The sequence below is a fragment of the Falco biarmicus genome, chromosome 2, assembly GCF_023638135.1.
Source record: "Falco biarmicus isolate bFalBia1 chromosome 2, bFalBia1.pri, whole genome shotgun sequence".
NCBI classification, from domain to species: Eukaryota; Metazoa; Chordata; class Aves; order Falconiformes; family Falconidae; genus Falco; species Falco biarmicus.
The window spans coordinates 24,897,323-24,917,921 of record NC_079289.1 but is presented as its reverse complement, the minus strand read 5'-3'; the positions used below and the strand labels follow the sequence as shown (position 1 = coordinate 24,917,921).

The window sequence follows — 20,599 nt, the reverse complement described above, 5'->3', positions numbered from 1 at the left end:
ATCTGATATGATTGTTTACTTAGAGCCTACATGTGCAAACAAGGTGATGAATTGCAGGTTGAGGTAGCAGGGCCAAGACAAAGCAAATGTGGGAGCCTGAGCAAGTGTGAGAGCAGTCTGGCTTCTCAGGCTTTTGCAAATCTGTGGATAGCCAGTACTGGAGATGCCTACTGAGTTTTTGTAGATCTTTTGGCAGAGGGGAGAATGAATTTGCTCCAAAAAACAAAGCTGCTTTAAAGAAGCTGGTGAATTTATGCAGTGAGGTGGGTGTTGGTCTCTCTTCTGAAGCAGCGAGTGATAGGATGAGACTAAATGGCCTCAAGTTGCACCAGGGGAGGTTTAGATTGGATATTAGGAAAAATGTCTTTGCTGAAAGGGTGGTCAAGCACTGGAACAGACTGCCCAGGGAAATCGTTAAGTCACTGTCCCTGAAGTTATTTAAAAGATGTGTAGGTGCGGTACTTAGGGACATGGTTTAGTGGTGGACTTGGCAGTGTTAGGTTTACTCAATGATCTTGAAAGTCCTTTCCAACCTAAATGATTCCATGAGCACAGACCTGTCATCTCCCTGGATGAGAGGGGAGACTGACCGCATCTCACTACAGCAGGGAAACGGAGGGATAACTCTGACAACTCTGCAAGAAAATGGTGATCTGATACTGATCTGGCACAAGAGGCAGAAGATAGGTGACCTTAAGCTAAAGAGCAGAACTGAGTCTTGGATCCCCAGTAACAACACTACATCAGCTCTATACTCCATGTGTGAGAAATGTTAGGAGTAAGCCATGGGCACAGGGGAAAACCTGGGCAGCAAGATGACCCCATTCAGTGTTAGAGGAATGCATACAAATTCGTATCAAGAACCAGATCCTTATATATATATAAATATATATATGACAATATCTTATTTATGCTGCAAAACCCATCCTGGAATTAATCCTCTTATTTTCCTGAGTGGGTTCTAAATAAATGCTGTCTAGTTTCTGTTTCACAGTGGAAAATCTAACTGGTTGACGAGTGAAGCTGCTTTAAGATGTATCCACTCTGCAGACCTTTGCTGGCTTTTGTTTTAGTGTTCAATATCGATTTCTTATAGTAGTTCCCTTCCTTTCTGCTAGTTTCTGCTTTTTATTCCTTAATGCTTATAAATAACAGCTACAGAAAGCCCCCAGTAGTCTGCAGGCAGACTTCAGTTCTTTGGGTTGTTAGGCAACAGAAGATATAAAAGAGTAAAAAGTTTTTGAAAACTTACCTCAGCCAAGTATGTAACCATACTCAAAGTAATATCAGCAAATGCTTCATGCAGGTAACGGCAAACCACATTTACCCAGGTAGCACAGTCCCTTGTATAGCTGTGTGTTTTATAAAGGGTCATGACATGTGCAAGATTTGATAGCTTGGGGTTCTTCTCCTCCAAACAAACCTAATTAAATATAAATGTCAAAACACATTAAGAACAAAGCAACTGCATTTAGAGGGTCTGAGGATGTACAAAACAGGGAAATAACTTTGATACCTGAGCAATCCTTTCAGCTATATCTTTACAAAACTGGTTTGGGCTGTCAAAATGCTGAATTAAATGGGGCAGGAGACACAACACATTCAGTGGAAATCCTAGAATGGGAAAATACAGAACAAAAGGTATATTTTGGAGAGCAAGAGCTACAATGATCTTTAAGTTGGTGTTTCATGGGATGTCATGGTTTCAATACTGTATTAGCCGTAAACTCACACAGCGTCTGTCAGGTTGGCCACACCACTGGCCATGCCACATTTGTCTTAAAGGTGCCTTAATTTGAAAATCCAGTATATCATTTAGGCAAAAGTACTGTTATAAACATGAACCTATTTCTGCAAACACTACTGCACAAACAGGTATTTACAGGATAAAATATCTCTCAAAAGTATATACTTTATTCCTGTTAGTATGCGTATCTTTTCCACTTAACTGGCTTATTGACAGTCTTAACTGGTGGCATTTTCATTACTGCTGCTAAAACATGAAAAGAAAATCAGTGAGTATTGATAAATGAACAATTGTTTTGGTCAGGCTGCCAAGCGCAGCTTCCATTTTTTTATCCTGTTCAGGTTAATAATAATAACAACAAATCAAAATTCAGATATAACTGGTCAGATGAGACTACTCATACGTGTGCTTTTGAAGCTAGGAGATGACTCCTACACCAAGTGCCAGCCACTGCCATTAGCGTTAAGGGCTACCAATCCATAGCTCAAGGTTGTTGATGAACTACAGGCAGTGACTGTAACAGGCAGCTGTAACAAAAGCTGCTCTAGTTCAGGTGGGAGCACAGAAATCAAGAAATTGTATCTGGGCACAATCTGTTTTGTGAAAAGAAAGAATCTGATCGAGGAAAGTAACTTTCTAACCATTCACCCCCTCTCATTCTACACAATTAAAGAAGTTGCCTAAATTAGGAGTGTAATTCCCTAGCCTTCCTCTATACTGAGGGAAACAAAAAGATACCTCCAGATGGTATTGTCACAGCCCATGTGTGAATTGCCCAACTAAAGTCTGGAACGCAGGCACCACACAGGTGCTTAGAGATGGGCAGGCTGTTCATGGTGTTCATCCCCTTACTCTGTGCCTAAGCTTGTTATGACTTAGTCGGGAAGCCTGCACAGTTGTCTTAATATCTGTGTTTCTGACTGCTTAATTAAGAAGTGGTCACAATCTCAGCTAAATAATTGAGAATTTCAAAATGTTACTTTATTTCCTTATAACCCAGGCCTCTCTCCTCATTCACTTATGTGCTGTTATAGTTTATCTAAAAAGTGTACCAGAGTTTTTGATATTTACATTTCTAGGGAAAATCCCATAGAGCACTAATTGTAAATCAAGTAATCTGAAATATTCTGAAAATAATTCAATGGAAAAACTGGCCAAAAGAGGTTCTAGAAAATTTGACTGTATCTCCTTAAATATGTTTACTTTGTCAGCACTCAGAAACCTTATATATTGTTAAGCCCTAGACATGAACTGTTAAATAATACATAACTGCTCACCTCCAAAACCTTACTGAACAATAGATGCACTTTTCAGAAACATGTTACGTTGCTATGAAAGTTCCAAAAAGCTCAACCCGCTCAAAGCAAAAGCATATTATGCTATATTAGAAGATAAAGTGCCATTTTCTGTTTTGTTCAAATAGCTTAATGAGGCTGTATCGATGTCAGAGCAATGGAAATGGAAAAAGAAGAAAGTACGCTGGTTTTACCTATAGCTTGAGAGGAATCCACCATGGATATTCGAGACACTGGTGTCAGCAAACTGAAGAGCTGTAGTGTGAGATCAGTGGTAGTAAGGGAGGTGAATCCTTTCAGGAGTAGCTGCTGAAGCCCTGAGAAGTCTGCCCACTTCAGCTGCCCTTGCAACTTCTCTAACTTCTCCCGGTTTTCAGCTTTATCTAGTGGCAAATGAGCCAGAAGTTTACTCAGTAACCGCAATGCCATTAGATACTCAAACTCAAAATCTGATTCCATCAGAGCCACAGCAACCCAGAAGATGGTGGCCAGTAGGTTGGTTGGATTGTTAATATGGGATGGGTCAGTGAGACTGTCCTTTAGAGAAGATGAACTTCTTGTTTTAGAGGAGAGGCCTTGCTGGGTGCACGCCTGAATTCTGTCTAGCGTGGCACTGCGTGGTGGGTCTGAGGACTTGTCCACATCTCCAAACTTTTTGGGTACAGAGAAGCTCCTCTGGTGCCTGCTTCGTTCAGCCGTGGCTGTGTTACTGCTTGCAGGATTCACATTGAGCTGCCCTGTGCTCTTCCGGTTTGCAGTCAGTTTGGTGCTTGATGTTAAATCTGGCGAAGATGAACTGAAACCAAAATATATAACACACATTGCAACGTGTTAGTGCACAGCTTGAAACTTGTACATATACTGGATGCAAGTTAAGTATACATCAAACTGTAAATAAATATTTAAATAGGAAGAGTAAACCACACACTGTCCATTGCAGCCTTTTTTTTTCCAAAACTGCCCACAGACACGACTGAAGTGAGGTTCACGTGGCACTGCATCAAACCAGGACAGGATAGCCTATGGTCTAGATAGGTAAGAACAACATGGGGATACGAGATACAGAGCTGTGAAGTGACTTGTGGAAATGCCTATATAATGGGGCAGGGGTAGAACTGAAAACAATTTTGGTCTTTAAAATGCCCTCATCAGTGGAGCATACCCTGAACTTGGCATAGCTGGCAGGCAAAATGCACGATGGCTTACTAGCTCATGTGAGAACTGTGGGCAGAAAAAACAGCGTATCTTAAGCAGAACCAGAAATATACCACATTGTCCTCAAGAAACCTGCCATGTGACTGCCTAGATTCTTGCTAGTACAGGTCCTTCAGAAACCTTGTTGCGACTGCACCCTCCCCTGCCTGTATCCTAAGATGCCCTCAAGATGGTTAACAGAAAGCAGAGGCATTTCAGTTTCAGTGACTGATGCCTCCTCATGGACTATCATGGGATGATCCAGACAATCCCTATCAGTTATCTGTACAGATGAACATGCTGTGTGGATATATGCAAGGGAAGTTTGTTCTGGAGAACAGCTAATTCCTGACTTTTTGGTCCCATTCCTACCTCATATACTATAAGTCCCTACTCTCTATAATAATTTGGAGAGGATCCTATGGAATCAATAGTGTCAGGGCAAAGAATATTGCATCCTACTGCTTTCTGGAGTGTTTCTTATTTCTTGCTCCATCTTGCTCTTCCCTGAAATGTGCACTAAAGAAAGATAAACAGCTCTTAAGTTTAGAAAGTAGAAGTATTTCCCCATCTCTGCTCTGTCACAAGGCAATACCTGTTTTCTCCCATTGCAGTATAATACACAGAACTCTGCCTACTAACTTTAGAAATGATAGCCCTTGTATTTTTGTTTTGCATGCAAAGCGTAGTAACTTATGGACATTTTTCAAAATGTTCCCTTGCTATTAGGAGTCAGATAGACATTAATCTCCCTCAGTACTGTCAACAGCTAAAGAATGTTAAAGAATGAGCCTGCAATTTCCTCCATTTACAAAGGCCTACTTTAAGGCCAAGGGTTTCACAAAGATGGTCTATGTGCCTAGCAACATCCATGGGTTATGTACACATGGGACAAAATTCTCCATAGTTTTATTGAGGAGAACAAACCATAATAATTTACTTAGGGAATACTTCATCCAAGAATGACAGGTTGTATGAAACCAGTATTACAAAAGCCATGTTTCTTCCCAGGTATGTTTTCAAGTATATGATACAAAGGTGCAAAAAATGCAGCACTTTTAAAGGATATTGAAGTAAGTTATAGCCAAGTGGCAGCAAGGCAGAATTTATAATTCATTGTAAAGCTCCATTAGTTATATGAACATTATTTCAACTATTGCAAAATTTGGCTGAGATGTGCTCTTGGTCTAGTTCTCTGAAGGTTACAAATTAGTTCAGTCTTATCAAAATTATTGTATGTTGTCAGACTGCAGAACCACACACTTAATATCATGAGACATTGAAGACAAAATATAGTTAGGAGAACAGGCCCTTACCGTGATAACACCGTCAAGAGATCACTGTTCTTCAAACAGTCGGACAGATTATCCACAGCTGCTTCCAAAGTAAGTAGTGCCTCCATTACATACCCCTATCAATGCACAAGGTTAACCATTTCAACAAAGACATTCAATATAGAGAACATTTAAAAATCTTCAGTTCATACAAGGAATAGGCACCTACTGAAAACCTGTAATTTCTCCTGAAAAAACAACAACATCCACATCAATGCCACTGCCCTAACATTAAAATGGCACTACAACTGTGTTTTATTTTCTGTCTCTGAATGATCTATGAAGGCATGCAAGAAGGGCACATATCAGGGGATTGGTAATGGCATACAGAACCTCTGACTTGAAGATCACTGATTTGAATTCTTGCACAAGCAGTTGTGACAGAATATTACTGTCATCTTGTGGCAGTTTCATTACCTAAGTAAAATATGGAGGTGATGTCACTCTATTCCTTACTAAAAGGTAGTAGTTCTCTTTACCGAGTCTTGACTCTTGCAATAAATAGTCTTTGGTGGTAAAAACTGCAGTCTGTTTAGCTAAACTGAGTGGATATTACAGTTCACTAAGAGTGAACTGGATCAAATAAGGTCAGTGTAAATTTTGTATTGCTATGGATGGTGTAGATTTCTTTATTCCAAAAGTTGTGAACATTTGAGAAATTAGGTGTTGTCTACTTCATGTTGTCATATTACATCAGCAGATAGGATGATGGGTTCCTTAAGCACAAATTAATGGTGTGAAAAGGGAAAAAATGGTAATCGCAAATATTTCATTTTGAGTGACATTTACTAGATGTTTTCTAATTAGAGCTATACGACTGTGAAAACCTGACAAAGGCTTTGATAAGGTGCATATGGATTCAGTAAACTCGGAGATAATCTTTTCTAAGGCCACATTCTACTTTGCCTCACTTGAGTCCAGAACACCTTGTTATAATGGTAATTTTAAATTAAGTACACATTTAATCAACAGTACTAAGAAGCATTCTATACAAATGCATACCTGAATCTCATCTCCATGCTCTCCAATAACTTCCACCAATCTTGACAGGAGGTCAGACAACGCATGGGCAGAAAGGGGCTGCTTTAGGGCCCTGAATATCTGGAAAGATCGACCAGCATAATGTCTTGAAGAGCTTGAAAGAGCTGTTTGTAAAGCAACTTCACTCAGATGTTGCTCCAGATGAAAACCTAAGCAAAAGAACAGCATGTCAATTTGGGTTTTTTTTGTAATGACAGACTTTACTGTGGGTCATAAACAGGCTGAACCAACTCTGTGGGGAGGATATGCACTGTAGTGTATCCTGCAAACCCTGTGAGAAATAGATATGCAGAAATGTCTGTGTTTGGGAGAATTTCCCACTGTTTACATTCATTTCACACAGAATGTAAGAAATTAAACCGCAAAACCAAAATTCTGAGTCTGCAAATGTTAGTCAGCTAAAACCTGAAATTATTCATCATATTTCAATTTTTTTACAATTCTTGGACCAACTTTCAAGCCACCCACTATTCTTGCTGGCAGCAACACAGAAACTTGTGAACCTCCCAAACCTAACGCCAAGCTGAATTAGGAGTCTTTCTATTAGCCTCAGAAGGCTTTGGATAAGATCTTAAATATAAATACCGATACTGCATTCTGCTTTGATCTTGCAAGATATTTAATTAGTGACTGTGTTGGTTTTCAAAATACCATCAGTACATTTCCTAAGCTCTAAAAACTTCATAAATTAAAACCAAACTTCTATTGCCAGAAGAAATTTAACAAGGTACATTTACTCAGTATCTGTGATGTATTTTACCAACAGGACATAGAGGGACTTTCATCTGGTAGAATCAATCAAAAGGCTTAAAACCAACAGCTTTGAAGAAATAATTTGATTTAACATTCAGCCGCAGTCTAACCTAACATGATTTTTTAAAGCAATTCTTTCATACGTCATACATCCTTGTTAAGACATACAGTATGTCATGCTTCTGCATAAGCAGATCTACCAAGTCACAGGATAAACATTCAGTGTGACCTTGAGGGAATACTCTTTTAGTTATGAAAGGAGAAAAAAATTACTACCTGACTTGGAATCTTTAAATACAGATACAACATGACGCAGAAAATTAGTAAGCTGTTCAGCACTCTTGGTGTTCTGATTTTTGGGTGTGATATCTTCATGGCACCAAAGTGGACCAAATGCCCTTAGAGAAATACACAATAAAGCACAAAATTTCTTTGAGTTATCTGAAATCAATATAATCAGCTAAAATATATGAACTGTAAAGGCAATCAGATATTTCCAGGGCCATAGCCTGGAAAACATGCAACTGAACAGAATTTTATGAGCAAAATACAGGTAAATAAATATTCCTATGCTGTATTGTACAAAATGTCTCTTTTAAAATATGAGTTACACCATTTAGAGAGCAGATAGACAAATCCCTGGTTTTTAATTTAACATCGCACCTAGGATCTGCTGGCTGTAGTCAGTAGTTAATATTAGTTTCACCATGGCCTTCACTCTGCCACTTGCTATGTAATTTTACAATAATAAAACCATCATCTTCCATTAGTTCATTGTTGAACATAATACTATCAGTCAATTAAACATTTTACTCCCGTATGGTAAGATTTCTTCTGTTCCTAACACCGTAGTGCTTTATGTACCTACCTACTTCTGTAATTATCAACAAAATAGGAATGGGAGTCTGTAATTACCATAAAAGCTTGGTCATTTTCCTTCAAGTCTTTTAAGTTGCTACAGATAATTGCAGAGAAGACATGAAGGTATGCATGTCGAGTACAAACATATCCCCTGCTTATCTCCATTACCTGGTTGTCAGAAACTCGATTAATTTGTTTGCTTTCTCATCTGTTTCAGCAGCAGTGTCCATGTCCTCAACCTCTTGTGTAATCTGTGGGAGATTTCCACTGCTGCCTCCCAGACTGATACTGGAAGAGGTGGAGCTGGAGCTCAAGCCGGAGTCTGGCACCGGAGACGACTGGTATTCTCGCAGAAAGTCAAAGCCACCTGCCAGATGAAGGAGAGGAGATAAAGATGGAATGCACTGGTGGGCCACCTTTACAGATGAAAGTGTCTGCCAAGCAGCTCTTTTCAGAGTCAGAAGCAGAAACCTTCTACTAGGAAATACGGGGGAAACCTGCAGAACACAACAACCCTCAAATGCCAATGGGAGAGAAAATGGTACTGTGTTTCTAAAAGTGTGGAATCCAACATAAAATGAAAAAAAACAGTCTTTTTTTTTTTTTTTATTATTACTGCATGAGGGCTACAGTACTTGACAAACAAATGTTTCAGGGCATTTTACATTCAGAAGCATGACTATTTGTGAAGTGAATTTTGAAGTTGGCCAAGTCCATGCAAAGTTCATCTCACTTCTCTGGGCTAGTCTGATGAGGAGAAAGACATCTGTGGGGTGGAATTTTTAGGACAATGATGCTGTCCCAATTTTACGAATGTAATGGAAACCAAGACACAAATGTTCAAGTCTTCTGTTCAACACCTTCAGTAACACTGGACTGCTGCTACTAAATATTTTCAGCATTAAGATAAAACCTCTGAGTACGAGTTCTGCTAGACCAAAAAAGCCACACAACTTCCAAGCTGAAATTAGAAACTAAGAACTGTTTTCTTAAGGTTAGACTGCTAGTCATCTTAGCCTGTATCTACAACAGAAAAACTGGCCTTGCAAGAAGGCTGGGAGCAGGAGGGGCCTCTCTACTGACAAATCCATTGCAGGTCAGGAGACTCGTTAATTTAGTTGCCTGACATTATGTGGAATGAACCTGAGCTGAAGTATTTTCAGTTATGATTCTCTGCTATAGCTACTCACCCACACGGTCACTCTTTATATTAGCTGCACAAAAAAGAGCCCAAATACAAAGCTGTGATAACTTCCTGGACTTGAGAAGCCCAGGCACTGGGTGGCAATTATGTTTTTCAGACAGGAATGAAAACAGTTTTTCATTTTGGCAGAAAAGCTGTAATACAACTTTAATGTAAGAATTTTATTCTGCATTTAATAATTCATGGGCATGCATTGGAAAAGAGATCCGCACAAATCAAGAGAAATTCACAAGAGGTAATTTTGCACAGATGTTATTCAGAATGAAACCTCAATGACCAAACTAACTCATTAAACTGAAATACCTATGCTGCCTTCTCATTACTTTAAAAAAATGTTTTGCATCTCATAAAAAAAAAATCAGTTATCAAATAATATTGTTTATAAAGCCAAAATATGTATTATTTTTGGTTATATTCCTAAAGAACCGTGGAAATGCACCAATCTGAGAATCTTTCCTTTTAATTTCTCACTGTATGGTGAAGTTCCTCACTCTCTCCCAGACAACAAGTCCTATCTCCATAACTCTACATTGGTTCTGTGAATCCTTCAAATCGCAACAGTATGCTTGCTTTTCGTAATATTACATGACAATAGTAAAGCTAGCTAGCAGCTTTCTACAAAATGTTCCCAACCAACCCCTTAAAAGCAGGTAAACTGCACAAAGTTAATAGAACACCCATCTCAGCAGACGCCTGAAGTAAGCCTCCTACTGCAGAAACAGATTTCAGGACAGAAATGAAGTTTATCTGTGATATAAAGGAGGGTGTATATCATGTGAAATTTAATTTAATAATGGAAAATCTGAACTGCACATTCTTGCTGCTCTTCCTGTGTTGGAATTATTTATTCATTTCTTTTGAAGGCTGAAGAGTGATTGCCCTCATTTAAAGTAGTCCCAGCTCCCTGAGGGGGAAGTTAGGAAGTTATTAGCCATGTTAATGTTTAAAATTCTACATTATATATTTTGTCTTACATCAGATAGCTTTCTCACTATCATGAAAAGTTATCTAATAATAATTTGGGTGCATCTCTAGGGTAGTTCACATGGAATTAATATTAATGGGAACTATTCATATTTGCGACTTTACTACTTTATCAAAACTGTTATATTTTAGGAAAGTAACCTTGACATCCTACTTTCAAAAACTGCACAGTATAATGCTATGTTCTTTTTTCTGCTGCTTTATTACCTGTATAAAGATATTCAGGTAAGTATGCTGGTTGTACTGTCAGAGTCTTGATTTCATTCATCTCTCTGGTCTGAAGAAGCACTGATGCAATGCCTTGATAGTTGCTATTGCAAGACAATGCAATCAAAAGATGAAGCAGTAACTTTTTACTGTGTTCAAAGACCTCAGGGCGGTAATGGTCAAGACCTAAAAGAAAAGGTTACAGCAATCACTGAATATGAAGTAATAATAAACAAGTACACATTCCAGAAATACCAAAAATTCCAAGGCAGTTCATGGCAACAGTGCAAACAAACAAAATATGCAGTATATCTAGATAACAGTTACTAGTGTTTTTACTTGAAAGTAGGTGTATATTCAGTTTACAGACTGAGGTCCCATACCGGAGGTACAAAAGAATGTGTGGCAATACAACTTTATGCATTCTGTCTCACTGCAGTGTTAATTTGACAGGGCTGGAAAACCCCTAAAAGATGAGAAACTCTTGATGGTAGTTATAATTACATTGATTACCTCAGTATCTGGCTTTCTTGCACAGACATCAGTTTTACAAGTGCAAACTGTAAGAGGTCAATGCCGATTTATTAAGAAAGGAACTGAGACAAAACCCCTTGAAAAAGAACTTCAGATACCAGTGACTAGCATGAGAAATTAGCCACCAGCTCAGGGTACAGAACTGAAACCGAAGGTCTAGCACTGAAAGACTCCAATCCCATTAGCACTCCTGCTCTTACAAGATTTTAACACAGCCTGAACAGTTCATAAATTACAAATATAAAGGAAACATGTTTGTAAAATAAACTGCACTGTGTGGTAGTAATCTCAATTCTCTTTCAGTATCTTTCAAGATATTTAAAAATACTTTCTCCCATTTAGAGGCAATTTCAGTACTGAAAAATGGAATTGTTTTCTTCTTCAGCTCCTCTCTTCTCAGGACATACTCCTCTTTGAAAAGCAACTACTTTGTTACTCTAAGTGGCAGCAGCCAACAGGTCTTTCAAGTCAGGTATTTTCTAATATACTCCAGTCATGCTGGTTATTGTCTGGCCTGCAAAAATGAAACTGCTCATACTGCCACAGTCTGAACAATGTGTCTTTGGCTCCTATGGGCAGGTTTATGGATGTCCTGTGATCCTTGCTCTTGCTCATCTGCCCATAACCTCCTCCAAAAGAACCACAGCCAACGTGCCCACCTCTTTTTCAGCTTCTTCGGGTTTCTGCTCCTATTCTCCTTTCTTCATTTCCTTCCACCTGCCAGGAGATAATGAACCCATCCTACCCTGTTCTAACATACACTGAAAAGGATACGAAAAGTTCTTTTAGTTGAAAGCAAATTCTAGATTGGCAGCACTGAAATCCTGTTAAACCCCAGTGCTGTATTAAAGTACTGACATAGACTATGAAGTGAGAAGGACAGTTCAGCTTTTGTGCTTTTCCAGTGCTGGGCCCTTCTTTAACTTGGAAGAGTTCCTGAGAGGGTAAACTTCTGTGATGTGGACACATTTCCATGGGAAAGAAGTCTAGCTGCTCAACTCATTTCACACGGGTTGCAAAACAGTTTTAAAACAGCAGTGATTTTCATGCACTGCTGAGACAGGCAGGCTCACACCAGCAGTCTGCCTCTCTACTTCACAATCAGTACTACAAACCATCCAACAGCCTATTAAACACACATACATTGCAAAATTCTTTCATTTTAGTATTTTCTCACTTCCTTCCAGTAAATGGAAGAATACAGGCTCTTCAGCTAGTCACCATACCAGTTTCCAGTTTCCTTTTCGGCCAGATGCATCTGCCTGTGCACATTCCAACAGGACAGAAATACTTAATTTTTAATCACATTCATACCTTTGGCTAACACGTGTAGCATAACTTCCTTACACCATCACAACAGAGCTCTACTATAAAACATAGAAACATTTTCTACAGGAGCTACAACAGCTCTAGAGAAACTGAACTTGAAGCCTGGAAGCTGTGATCTCATTTTAGTTACCACTAAACCAATTACATTTAGTGACCAGTTACATTTAACTTTAATTTCACATTTGAGAATTGAGATTTCTTAACCAAGGGATTACTTCAAATGGTATTTATAAATTTCTATTTATTTCTTATGAAAAACTGTAATGTTGAAACATTATTGTGTGAACAAATCAGTAGGTATTTTTATAATGGATTAATATCATAACTCTGTTTCTGCATATGAATATTTGCATGGCTCCCTAATGGCTCCTTACAGCCGTCTTAACTGCAGTGGCCACGCTGCCGCATACTACTCCTGTGTTAATTTATTCATTTATTCCTGTAAGAATTTCTAACTGTAAGCACCAGTTTTCTTACGCTTGTTACAAATCATACTAGAGACGCTGCTTGATCAATTGATGGTTATTGATTTGATTCACACACTTATCCAGTTTTCTTTCAGTTTCCTCTTATACTTAGAAAGTTCCAGCAATATAAAAAAGAAGTAAAATTTGTTATGGGCAGCCACAAAATAGATTTAACTTTTAAGTGGAGGGTATATGTAAAATGTCGTATTGAAACTGACCCTGGAAGTCCCATCTGACATGGTCCTGGCTGTTATTCTTGTGTTTCATTAGAAGTCTGTGGAAATCAATATACTAATATACAAAACTTCAGTTTTTGATGAGTGTGCATTTTTCAAAAACTCCTATTTCATAAAAATATTTCAAACAGAACAGTTGGTAACAGCATAGCTGAAAAGGAGAATGAGGTATCTTCTTCAACTATATACTGAAATATATCACATATATTCTACTGGTGTGCTATAACCTCCCAATTTAATCTTTTTTGCCCACTGAACAACAGACTCTTCCAAAATTACCAGTGAATAGACTTAGTGGTAACTATGGTGGCTGAATGAGAAGTGGACTTCGATCTCCAGTCATAATAAATTTATTTCACAAGTGTGTGGCTGTATTTGTTTGTGAAAACCATTATTTATCAACCATGAAAGTTAGGGAATAGCTTTATAATGCTAAATATGCTTGTGTGCTAAAAAATCAGGCCACTCACTTTTCATAATGTTAAGTGCCAGGGTAAGGAAGGTATCACCTTCCAGCTGAACTGTGTTACAGTCAAGAACAGACACAGCAGTGGGGAAAAAGCAGTGCGTCTATGCTCAGATATATAAAGGAAGACACCGATGATAAAGTATTCCATTAGCAGTGAAATTAATGAAGCTTGCTTTCCAGTGGTTTGTGTCCTACCTTCACTATCTCTGCAGTACAGCAATCTCACCTCTTACACAATACTTTCTGCAAAGGCAAGAGACAGCACTGGTGTGTGTAGTCCAGGTCTAAGGCATGTGCTGACTGCCCAGCTGCCCATCACAAACCAGGCTGTACAAAGGCTGGGTTTCTTCTGCCTTTCTCACAGCAGGGCCTATGGTTTTTTTAGAGATATTTTAGGAAGTCAATCATCTTCAAATTTCTACCCAGATCTCAATTTTGGGTGAAATTGGCCTAAATATTCAAAAGCTTCAAAATTTTGAGACTAATTCACAGACTGTAATTGCCTAAGGCTTTTTTTTTTCTTTTTTTTTTTTTTTTGGAAATCATAATTAAGAACATGTAAGAAACACACCTCTACAGCTTCAGCAAAACTGAACTAAAAGGACAGGAGTACGTTCATACTATATTTCTTGTTCTGTTGGTCTTACCTAAAAAGAGAGCATGAAGCAATAAAGGGAGATGAAGAGCCCAATCTTCTCTCACACTGTGATCCGCTACCATCTCAGTCATGAAGATGACAGCAATATTACACCTGGAAATTAAATCACAGTATCAGTTTGAAACCTCTTGGAGGTAGGAAAACAGTAACATGATGGCTATTTCTGACGAAATAAACAATCTCTACATTTTCGGACTTGTAGCATTTCTTCTCAGTATGATTGATGCTGGAGCATCTTGGCTACAGTATTAAGCAGGTAAGTACTCATTCTGAAAAGAAAACTATTACTGTCAATACAAATCATGTAAAAGAAGAATTCCAGAACATGCACAGCCTAGTTAAAATAAAAGATCAAGAGGGGGAAAAGTGCTATGAATAACAGCCACATAGACTTGGGAAAGATAAATTTTCCTTTTCAGTTTTAGATTCTTATCAGAAAGTGATGTTCTACACTGTAAATAGGCTTTCTGGTAGAACTACATGCCTTCATTGCATGGTAATTTTAGCACTGGAAATTAGCAGAAATTGAAGCTATGACTTTCAGATGTTCTGAGTGGTGGGACAGTTGGGACTGGTGTTGGTTAACCAGTACGAGGAAGCATCTTACTGTTTGAAATGTCAGAACGAGAAACTGCTCACCTGTGAAGAGGTCCCCGTGGTGTGATGGTTTCTGGGAGGTAGTCCACAAGTGGTGCCCAGCACCCTCCATTGTAAGGCATGGGCAGGGGATGTGGTTGTTTGGTTTCAACAATGTTCAATAACCAGCTTGTATATGGAGAAACAGGATCATCTGCGTGGAAAAGCATTATAAGAGTGCATAAAAAACAAGTCTGGTTACTCATTTTTGAGAAATAATAAAAAGAGAGTTTATACTAACATATCAGCTCAGCTGCTTGGAATAATGTGGTAAGATGACATGAGGTCTGCAAATTCCTGTGTTCAATAACAAGTGATGCATTTTTAATCCTGCTTTCACGCTGCTGGAAATTAAACAGATTCCAGGCAGACAGCACTAAGTGGTAGGAGCTGCAGCTGAATCCCTGCTGTCACTTAGTAGCTTTGGATTCAGATCACAAAGCAACAAGCAACAGACTTTCTCTTCAAAAATGAGAGAGAAGTTCAGCCAACAAAGCTGCTGTCAGAAGCCATCTGTTGCAAGGAGCCGCATACCAGCGACACATTCTTGCAACTCCTCACCAGTGCCCTACAGAGCAATGCTACAAAGACAGAAGTCTAATGTCCTGAATTAAGAAGGAGGCATAAGGAATGCAAAAAACATCTTCAGGGTAATTTTCTTTCAACAGGGATGAATTATCTCTTGAATTTCTCAAAGATGTATTTAACTTTGCTTCAGTATGACAGCTGCTGTATATTAATGAGCAATAACTTTTTTCTTTCACCTGTTCATCTGCAATGATGTGGGTCATGTAAGGTATTTCCACCACTTTCTGTCTCCTCTCAGCTGCACAGCTTTGTTCATCTCTCCTGTATTCTGGTCCCTCTCATTCTTCACCATTTTCCCATTGGTCAGTTCTTACTTTCCAGGGCTGGCAGTCTGTGATGCACTGCCATGGAAAATGTCCTTTGCAGGCCTGTTCTTGACATATGCCCAAACACTGTCCTTTGTGGATTTTTAATGAGAGCATAATTATTTGCTCTGTGTTTTTTTTGTTATACTTTTGTATTTTAGGTAGGTTTGAAACTCTCAGCACTTTCCGTTTTTTAAGAGCATGTATCTGGTGCTTGTCAGGTTTGCCACAGGAAACAAAACTGTTCTGACACCTACAAAAGCAGCAGAGTTAGCTCTCCCTGATGCACATCAGTCCTCAGTTCTGACAAAAGGACTTCAGGTTTCCAGACCTTCAGGAGCCCTTCAATGGAGTAGCTGCTCCTCCAATTACTACTAAAATAATTTTAACATTCCCATTCTTCAGCATTAGTCTTCCAAGAAGCACTTTAGATTTTTATGATTTAGACCTCTACTTATTTCTCTCATCCTCTGGAGGATGATTTATTCATTACTGATAAAGAAGAATAAATCAACATAATAATGTAGCGAAGTATATTATTTTCACATATTCATCTTCTAAGGATTAACCAGATGTCTGCCAGATGCTTTCCACATAAAAAGCACTGCACAGTCACTATTTATTACTATCAATTTAAGTGTTTCACATAAAACTGCTTTTGTTTTCACAGGTTTATGTGCAGACTGAGAAAAAAAAAAGAAGCACTTTGCACCTTAACATACAATCTTTGCCTGAACAACTGAGTTTCTGTGCTGTGGATTTGTGTTCTCTATTTATATCCTCAGCAGTACATGTCCACTCAAGTAGACTGGACAGAAGAAAGAAGCCATACCACCAACTCCTTTGCAGCCTGGGCTGCCTGCCAGAGGGAGTAAGTTGCACTTTCTTAATGGAAGTTGCATTAATTATCTTGTAGAATGACAAATGGTGTAAGAACTCCTCTTTCTTTTTAGAGTTCTCTATAAATGTCAGTAGCTAAGTGTATTTCACTTCACATCTAGGTATTCATATATTTGTGGAAAGAACCCCTGTGAGAAGGAAACCTTGCATAAATATTCACAGTACTATAAGCCTTGCAGGTACAGGCAGGAAAAAACATCTGGGCACTGGCTTGAGGAGACATTCCAAAAGAGCAAATAAAATTTCAGTATTTTTTAACCTTTTATTGCTCTAAGCTCTTGTCAAAACCAGCTACTTATGAAGAATGTTCTGATAATATAAACATTGTTCTGTTTTGAAAAGATTGCTCATGAAGATCAGATTAGCACTGGTGCTCCAATTAACATCTGCTGAAGAATTTTTAGTAGCTGCAGCACTGGAAAGCCATAAGAAAAACAAGTGCACTAAAAACCACTGAGTTTAATATGTGGCACATTTTTTGTGTATTTAAATACTGCAGTATGCACATACACAATATTTTGTAAATACTGTGCTTCACAATTGTGAAAAATAGTTGTTGACATACATCAAATTATCTTATCGTATTGTATTTGACAGTGTTTCCATTTTTTGCAGGGAAGTACTGCCAAAAAAATACTTGGATAAAGAACATATAAAATCTTTACTTTTTAAGTCAAAATACTGCTCCAAAATAGTGTCCATAGCACCAAGAGAAGACATTATGGCCTCTATATTATTTGACCTGGCTTTATTAAGTGAGAGATGAAAGTAAAAAAGGTCTTGCCTTTTTTACATTTGGTTAGGGCCTAATAGAAATCTGTAAATTGGCTTCCTTACAATTCACTCCAGAAATGAAGTCAAACCATCCAACTCCTAAAATTTACAGTGTCATTCAACAGTTGACAGAAATATCTTGGTTCTCTTTGGAACCTCTGCTGAGGATCAAGTGTCCATTTATAGTCCGTTTAGCAGAAATACATAAAGAACAAGCGTGTTCTGAAGCCCTATCTCACTCTCCCGTCTAGCACAGGTTTGCACAGTGCAGCCAGAAACTGGTTTCAGACAGCAGAGAAAACCTAAAGAGGATAAGACCTCATTTTGGAAACTCCTGAATCTCCTCTTCATGCTCATATAACAGCACTTGATTTGGAGGGAAATACTGGTGAAGGGCACAATTCCAAGTACTTGCTGTAATGCTCTTGGAAGTCTTTTGCCTTGCCATGTACAAAAGGTTCAAGATGATACTCTGGAGGATTCTCCGCTGCTGCCTTCTGTGAAGTTCTCTGGCCTTTAAATAGGTTTGACTGAGCCCAGGTTAAACAAAGGAAATTAATTAAACAAGTTATGAAGGCAAAATAAAGATACTCCCTGTATGGTGATGCTACATTACTGTTTATACAGAGAGCCTCCATCAGTCATAAGAATGTTTTCCCCTCCCACCAAACCACCAAATTTTCATCAAATTGAGTAACAGAACTTACTTTTATCATCATCATAAGATCCTCCGGAGCTATTACTGTATCTTGATTCTAGTCGGGTATGTGCTCTGATTACATTACTGAACCTTCAAATACAAGAAAAATCTTCATTAAAAACACAGACTGACATTAAACATCTGGACTACGTGTTTACTCTACAAAAACAAGCATTTCCTTAAGCATGCACTTTTATGTGCGAGCAGACGGCAATGTGAATGTAATGCTGTTTCTTTCCACAAAAGAAGATTTTTACAGCCAGTTTCTGAGAAGTTCTAACAGTGTGCTCCTGTGTCACAAACTCTTAAAATTTAGCAGAGGAGAAATTCTCATGCTGGCAAATGTGTGATTTTCTCGAAGCAAGAAACTGTGCTAAGGCTGAACTGAGATATAAACTGTTCATGAAGCCAATATTAACAGACCTTCTAAGACTGACACATTGGTTTTGAAGTGCAGATGCACTTACAGCTTCTAGTGTCTTTGATAATGTAAATGCCAGCAATGAATTCAGGCAAATTATTTTTTTTTTCTGACGAGTCTTTCAGCAGGAATCAGAATACCAGTATCAGAACATTGTAATCTTCCTTTCATTTTTATCATACAGTCTCTGGCAGATTTGAATGCCAAAAACCTTTTTGGAGTCACATTTAAAATTCACATAAGACAAGAAACCCTGAAAACACAGTTGAAGTATAGGAGGAGATTAAGTTTGCCTAACTTACCTGCTTAACTAACTAACTTAAACAAAAATCTAACTTAAAACTATATGGCCATAAACATTTAACTAAAGAATAATAACAAGTAATCCAGAGCAGAAACAGTTTTATCTTTCTTTTAAGTATGTTTCTAGTGCATATGCTGAAAACCATCACTTTGAGTCATCTTTACTTTCAGTTTGAAATCTTAGTACTAAGATAAGTGCCATTTTTTCCTTACATTGAAATTAGCAGATAGACATAACTCACTTGACAAAATGCTACTCATGTTTGTAACAGGTAGAGGGCAAGCATTTCAAAAGGTTCTGAAGTACAGAAAAGTTTGCTCACGTAATTCTTTGGACCTCTAAGCCCTGAACATATGGAAGGTGGGTTGGACTACTGAAGTGATACTACCAACGATCAGTAACAACAGACTAATATAATAGTATTACACTTACTGATTAATGCTATTAGAAGTCATTCAAATTTCTCTTACAAAAATAAGAGGGTTTCAGCGAGAGAAGAAATATATATCTGTCTGTGCTAGAGGATCTGATGGCCCTTAAGCTTTGCATTTATTAATTCATTCATCATTTTTCAGTATGTACCATAAGTAGCAAAGGACTAAACTGAATATATGATTTCTAAGCAAAATATTTTACAGTTTTCCTCTGTAAGATACTTTATCCAGACAAAGGAGGTGTCCTTGCAATCATGGATACAAATCTGCATACTACATTTTACTCACTGTCTATGAAATCAAAAGGTCTGGTCAAACCTGATTTTTCACAAAGATTTTAGTAGTCATTATGTGGTACACACTCTTGATTTTCTTTCTCCTTTGTGGATAATGCCTACAAAACGGCAATCTACTTGGCACTATTAATTTAATGTAGGTTTAACAGATGTTTCTTTGTGATGTATTATTAAACAACAGGCAGGAACTAGAATCATGTGAACAGCTTTTTCTAAAAAAACTTTTACATACACTCATTTTAAAATGGTCTTACTGGGATAACGCCACTTAGGATCAGCCTGAACATCAGAGCTCCTCACAAAACAATGCAGAACTTTGTCCAGCATCTCACCCTTAGCCTAGGAAAACACATACATGTTGGAGAAAAAAACCCAGCAAACCACAAACCTTTCATCAGTCTCTTTCACCATTCTGTTCTCCTCTACATCAGGAAAACTGTCTTGGCCAGCCACAACAGTGTTGCTGCTGGAGGTGGTTCCTGTATATGAGATGTCAATAAGAACACCTGTTACATGCACCAGACAGTATTTGCAAAGCAATAAAAGCCTATGACTTAAATTTTTTATAGCAGCCACAGTCAAAGTGATCATCTTGGAAACACTTGTGCATATGAATGAACACTTAACTCTACAAACCAGAACCTGCTTGCAGGGCTGAATGGTGTAAAGTTTACATGCTCTGAGGGACAGATGAACATAATTATGCTCTTCCACTTCTTAAACTAAGCTCACTCTAAGGTGACACAGCCTACTGTTTTCCAAGATTTTGGCAAAACACTGACAAGGTTAAATTTGGAGTTGGTGTCTCTTAAATATCTTTGACTACTGCAGCTTGAAAATAGCATTAGGCCTTCGAAAACAGAATTGCCAGAGTTGAGGCTCTCAGTTTTCAGGAAACTCTGCTCCACTGTATTTGTGATCACAGCTT

At 38.2% G+C, this 20,599-nt stretch overlaps 1 protein-coding gene across 4 annotated transcripts in view; it reads right to left on the bottom strand.

The window, feature by feature from the left end:
- Positions 1–20,599, bottom strand: part of FRY (FRY microtubule binding protein) — a 217,494-nt gene that overhangs the window by 41,490 nt on the left and 155,405 nt on the right. For all 4 annotated transcript variants that reach the window (XM_056328753.1, XM_056328750.1, XM_056328751.1 and 1 more), the window contains exons 35-46: positions 20,060–20,150; positions 18,224–18,306; positions 14,953–15,103; positions 14,303–14,406; positions 10,621–10,806; positions 8,394–8,592; positions 7,641–7,762; positions 6,573–6,760; positions 5,553–5,647; positions 3,237–3,838; positions 1,517–1,614; positions 1,253–1,423 (exon numbers count right to left, since the gene is read on the bottom strand). In XM_056328753.1, the coding sequence (XP_056184728.1) occupies positions 1,253–1,423; positions 1,517–1,614; positions 3,237–3,838; positions 5,553–5,647; positions 6,573–6,760; positions 7,641–7,762; positions 8,394–8,592; positions 10,621–10,806; positions 14,303–14,406; positions 14,953–15,103; positions 18,224–18,306; positions 20,060–20,150 (2,090 nt within the window). The remainder of the gene's footprint in view (positions 1–1,252; positions 1,424–1,516; positions 1,615–3,236; positions 3,839–5,552; positions 5,648–6,572; positions 6,761–7,640; positions 7,763–8,393; positions 8,593–10,620; positions 10,807–14,302; positions 14,407–14,952; positions 15,104–18,223; positions 18,307–20,059; positions 20,151–20,599) is intronic.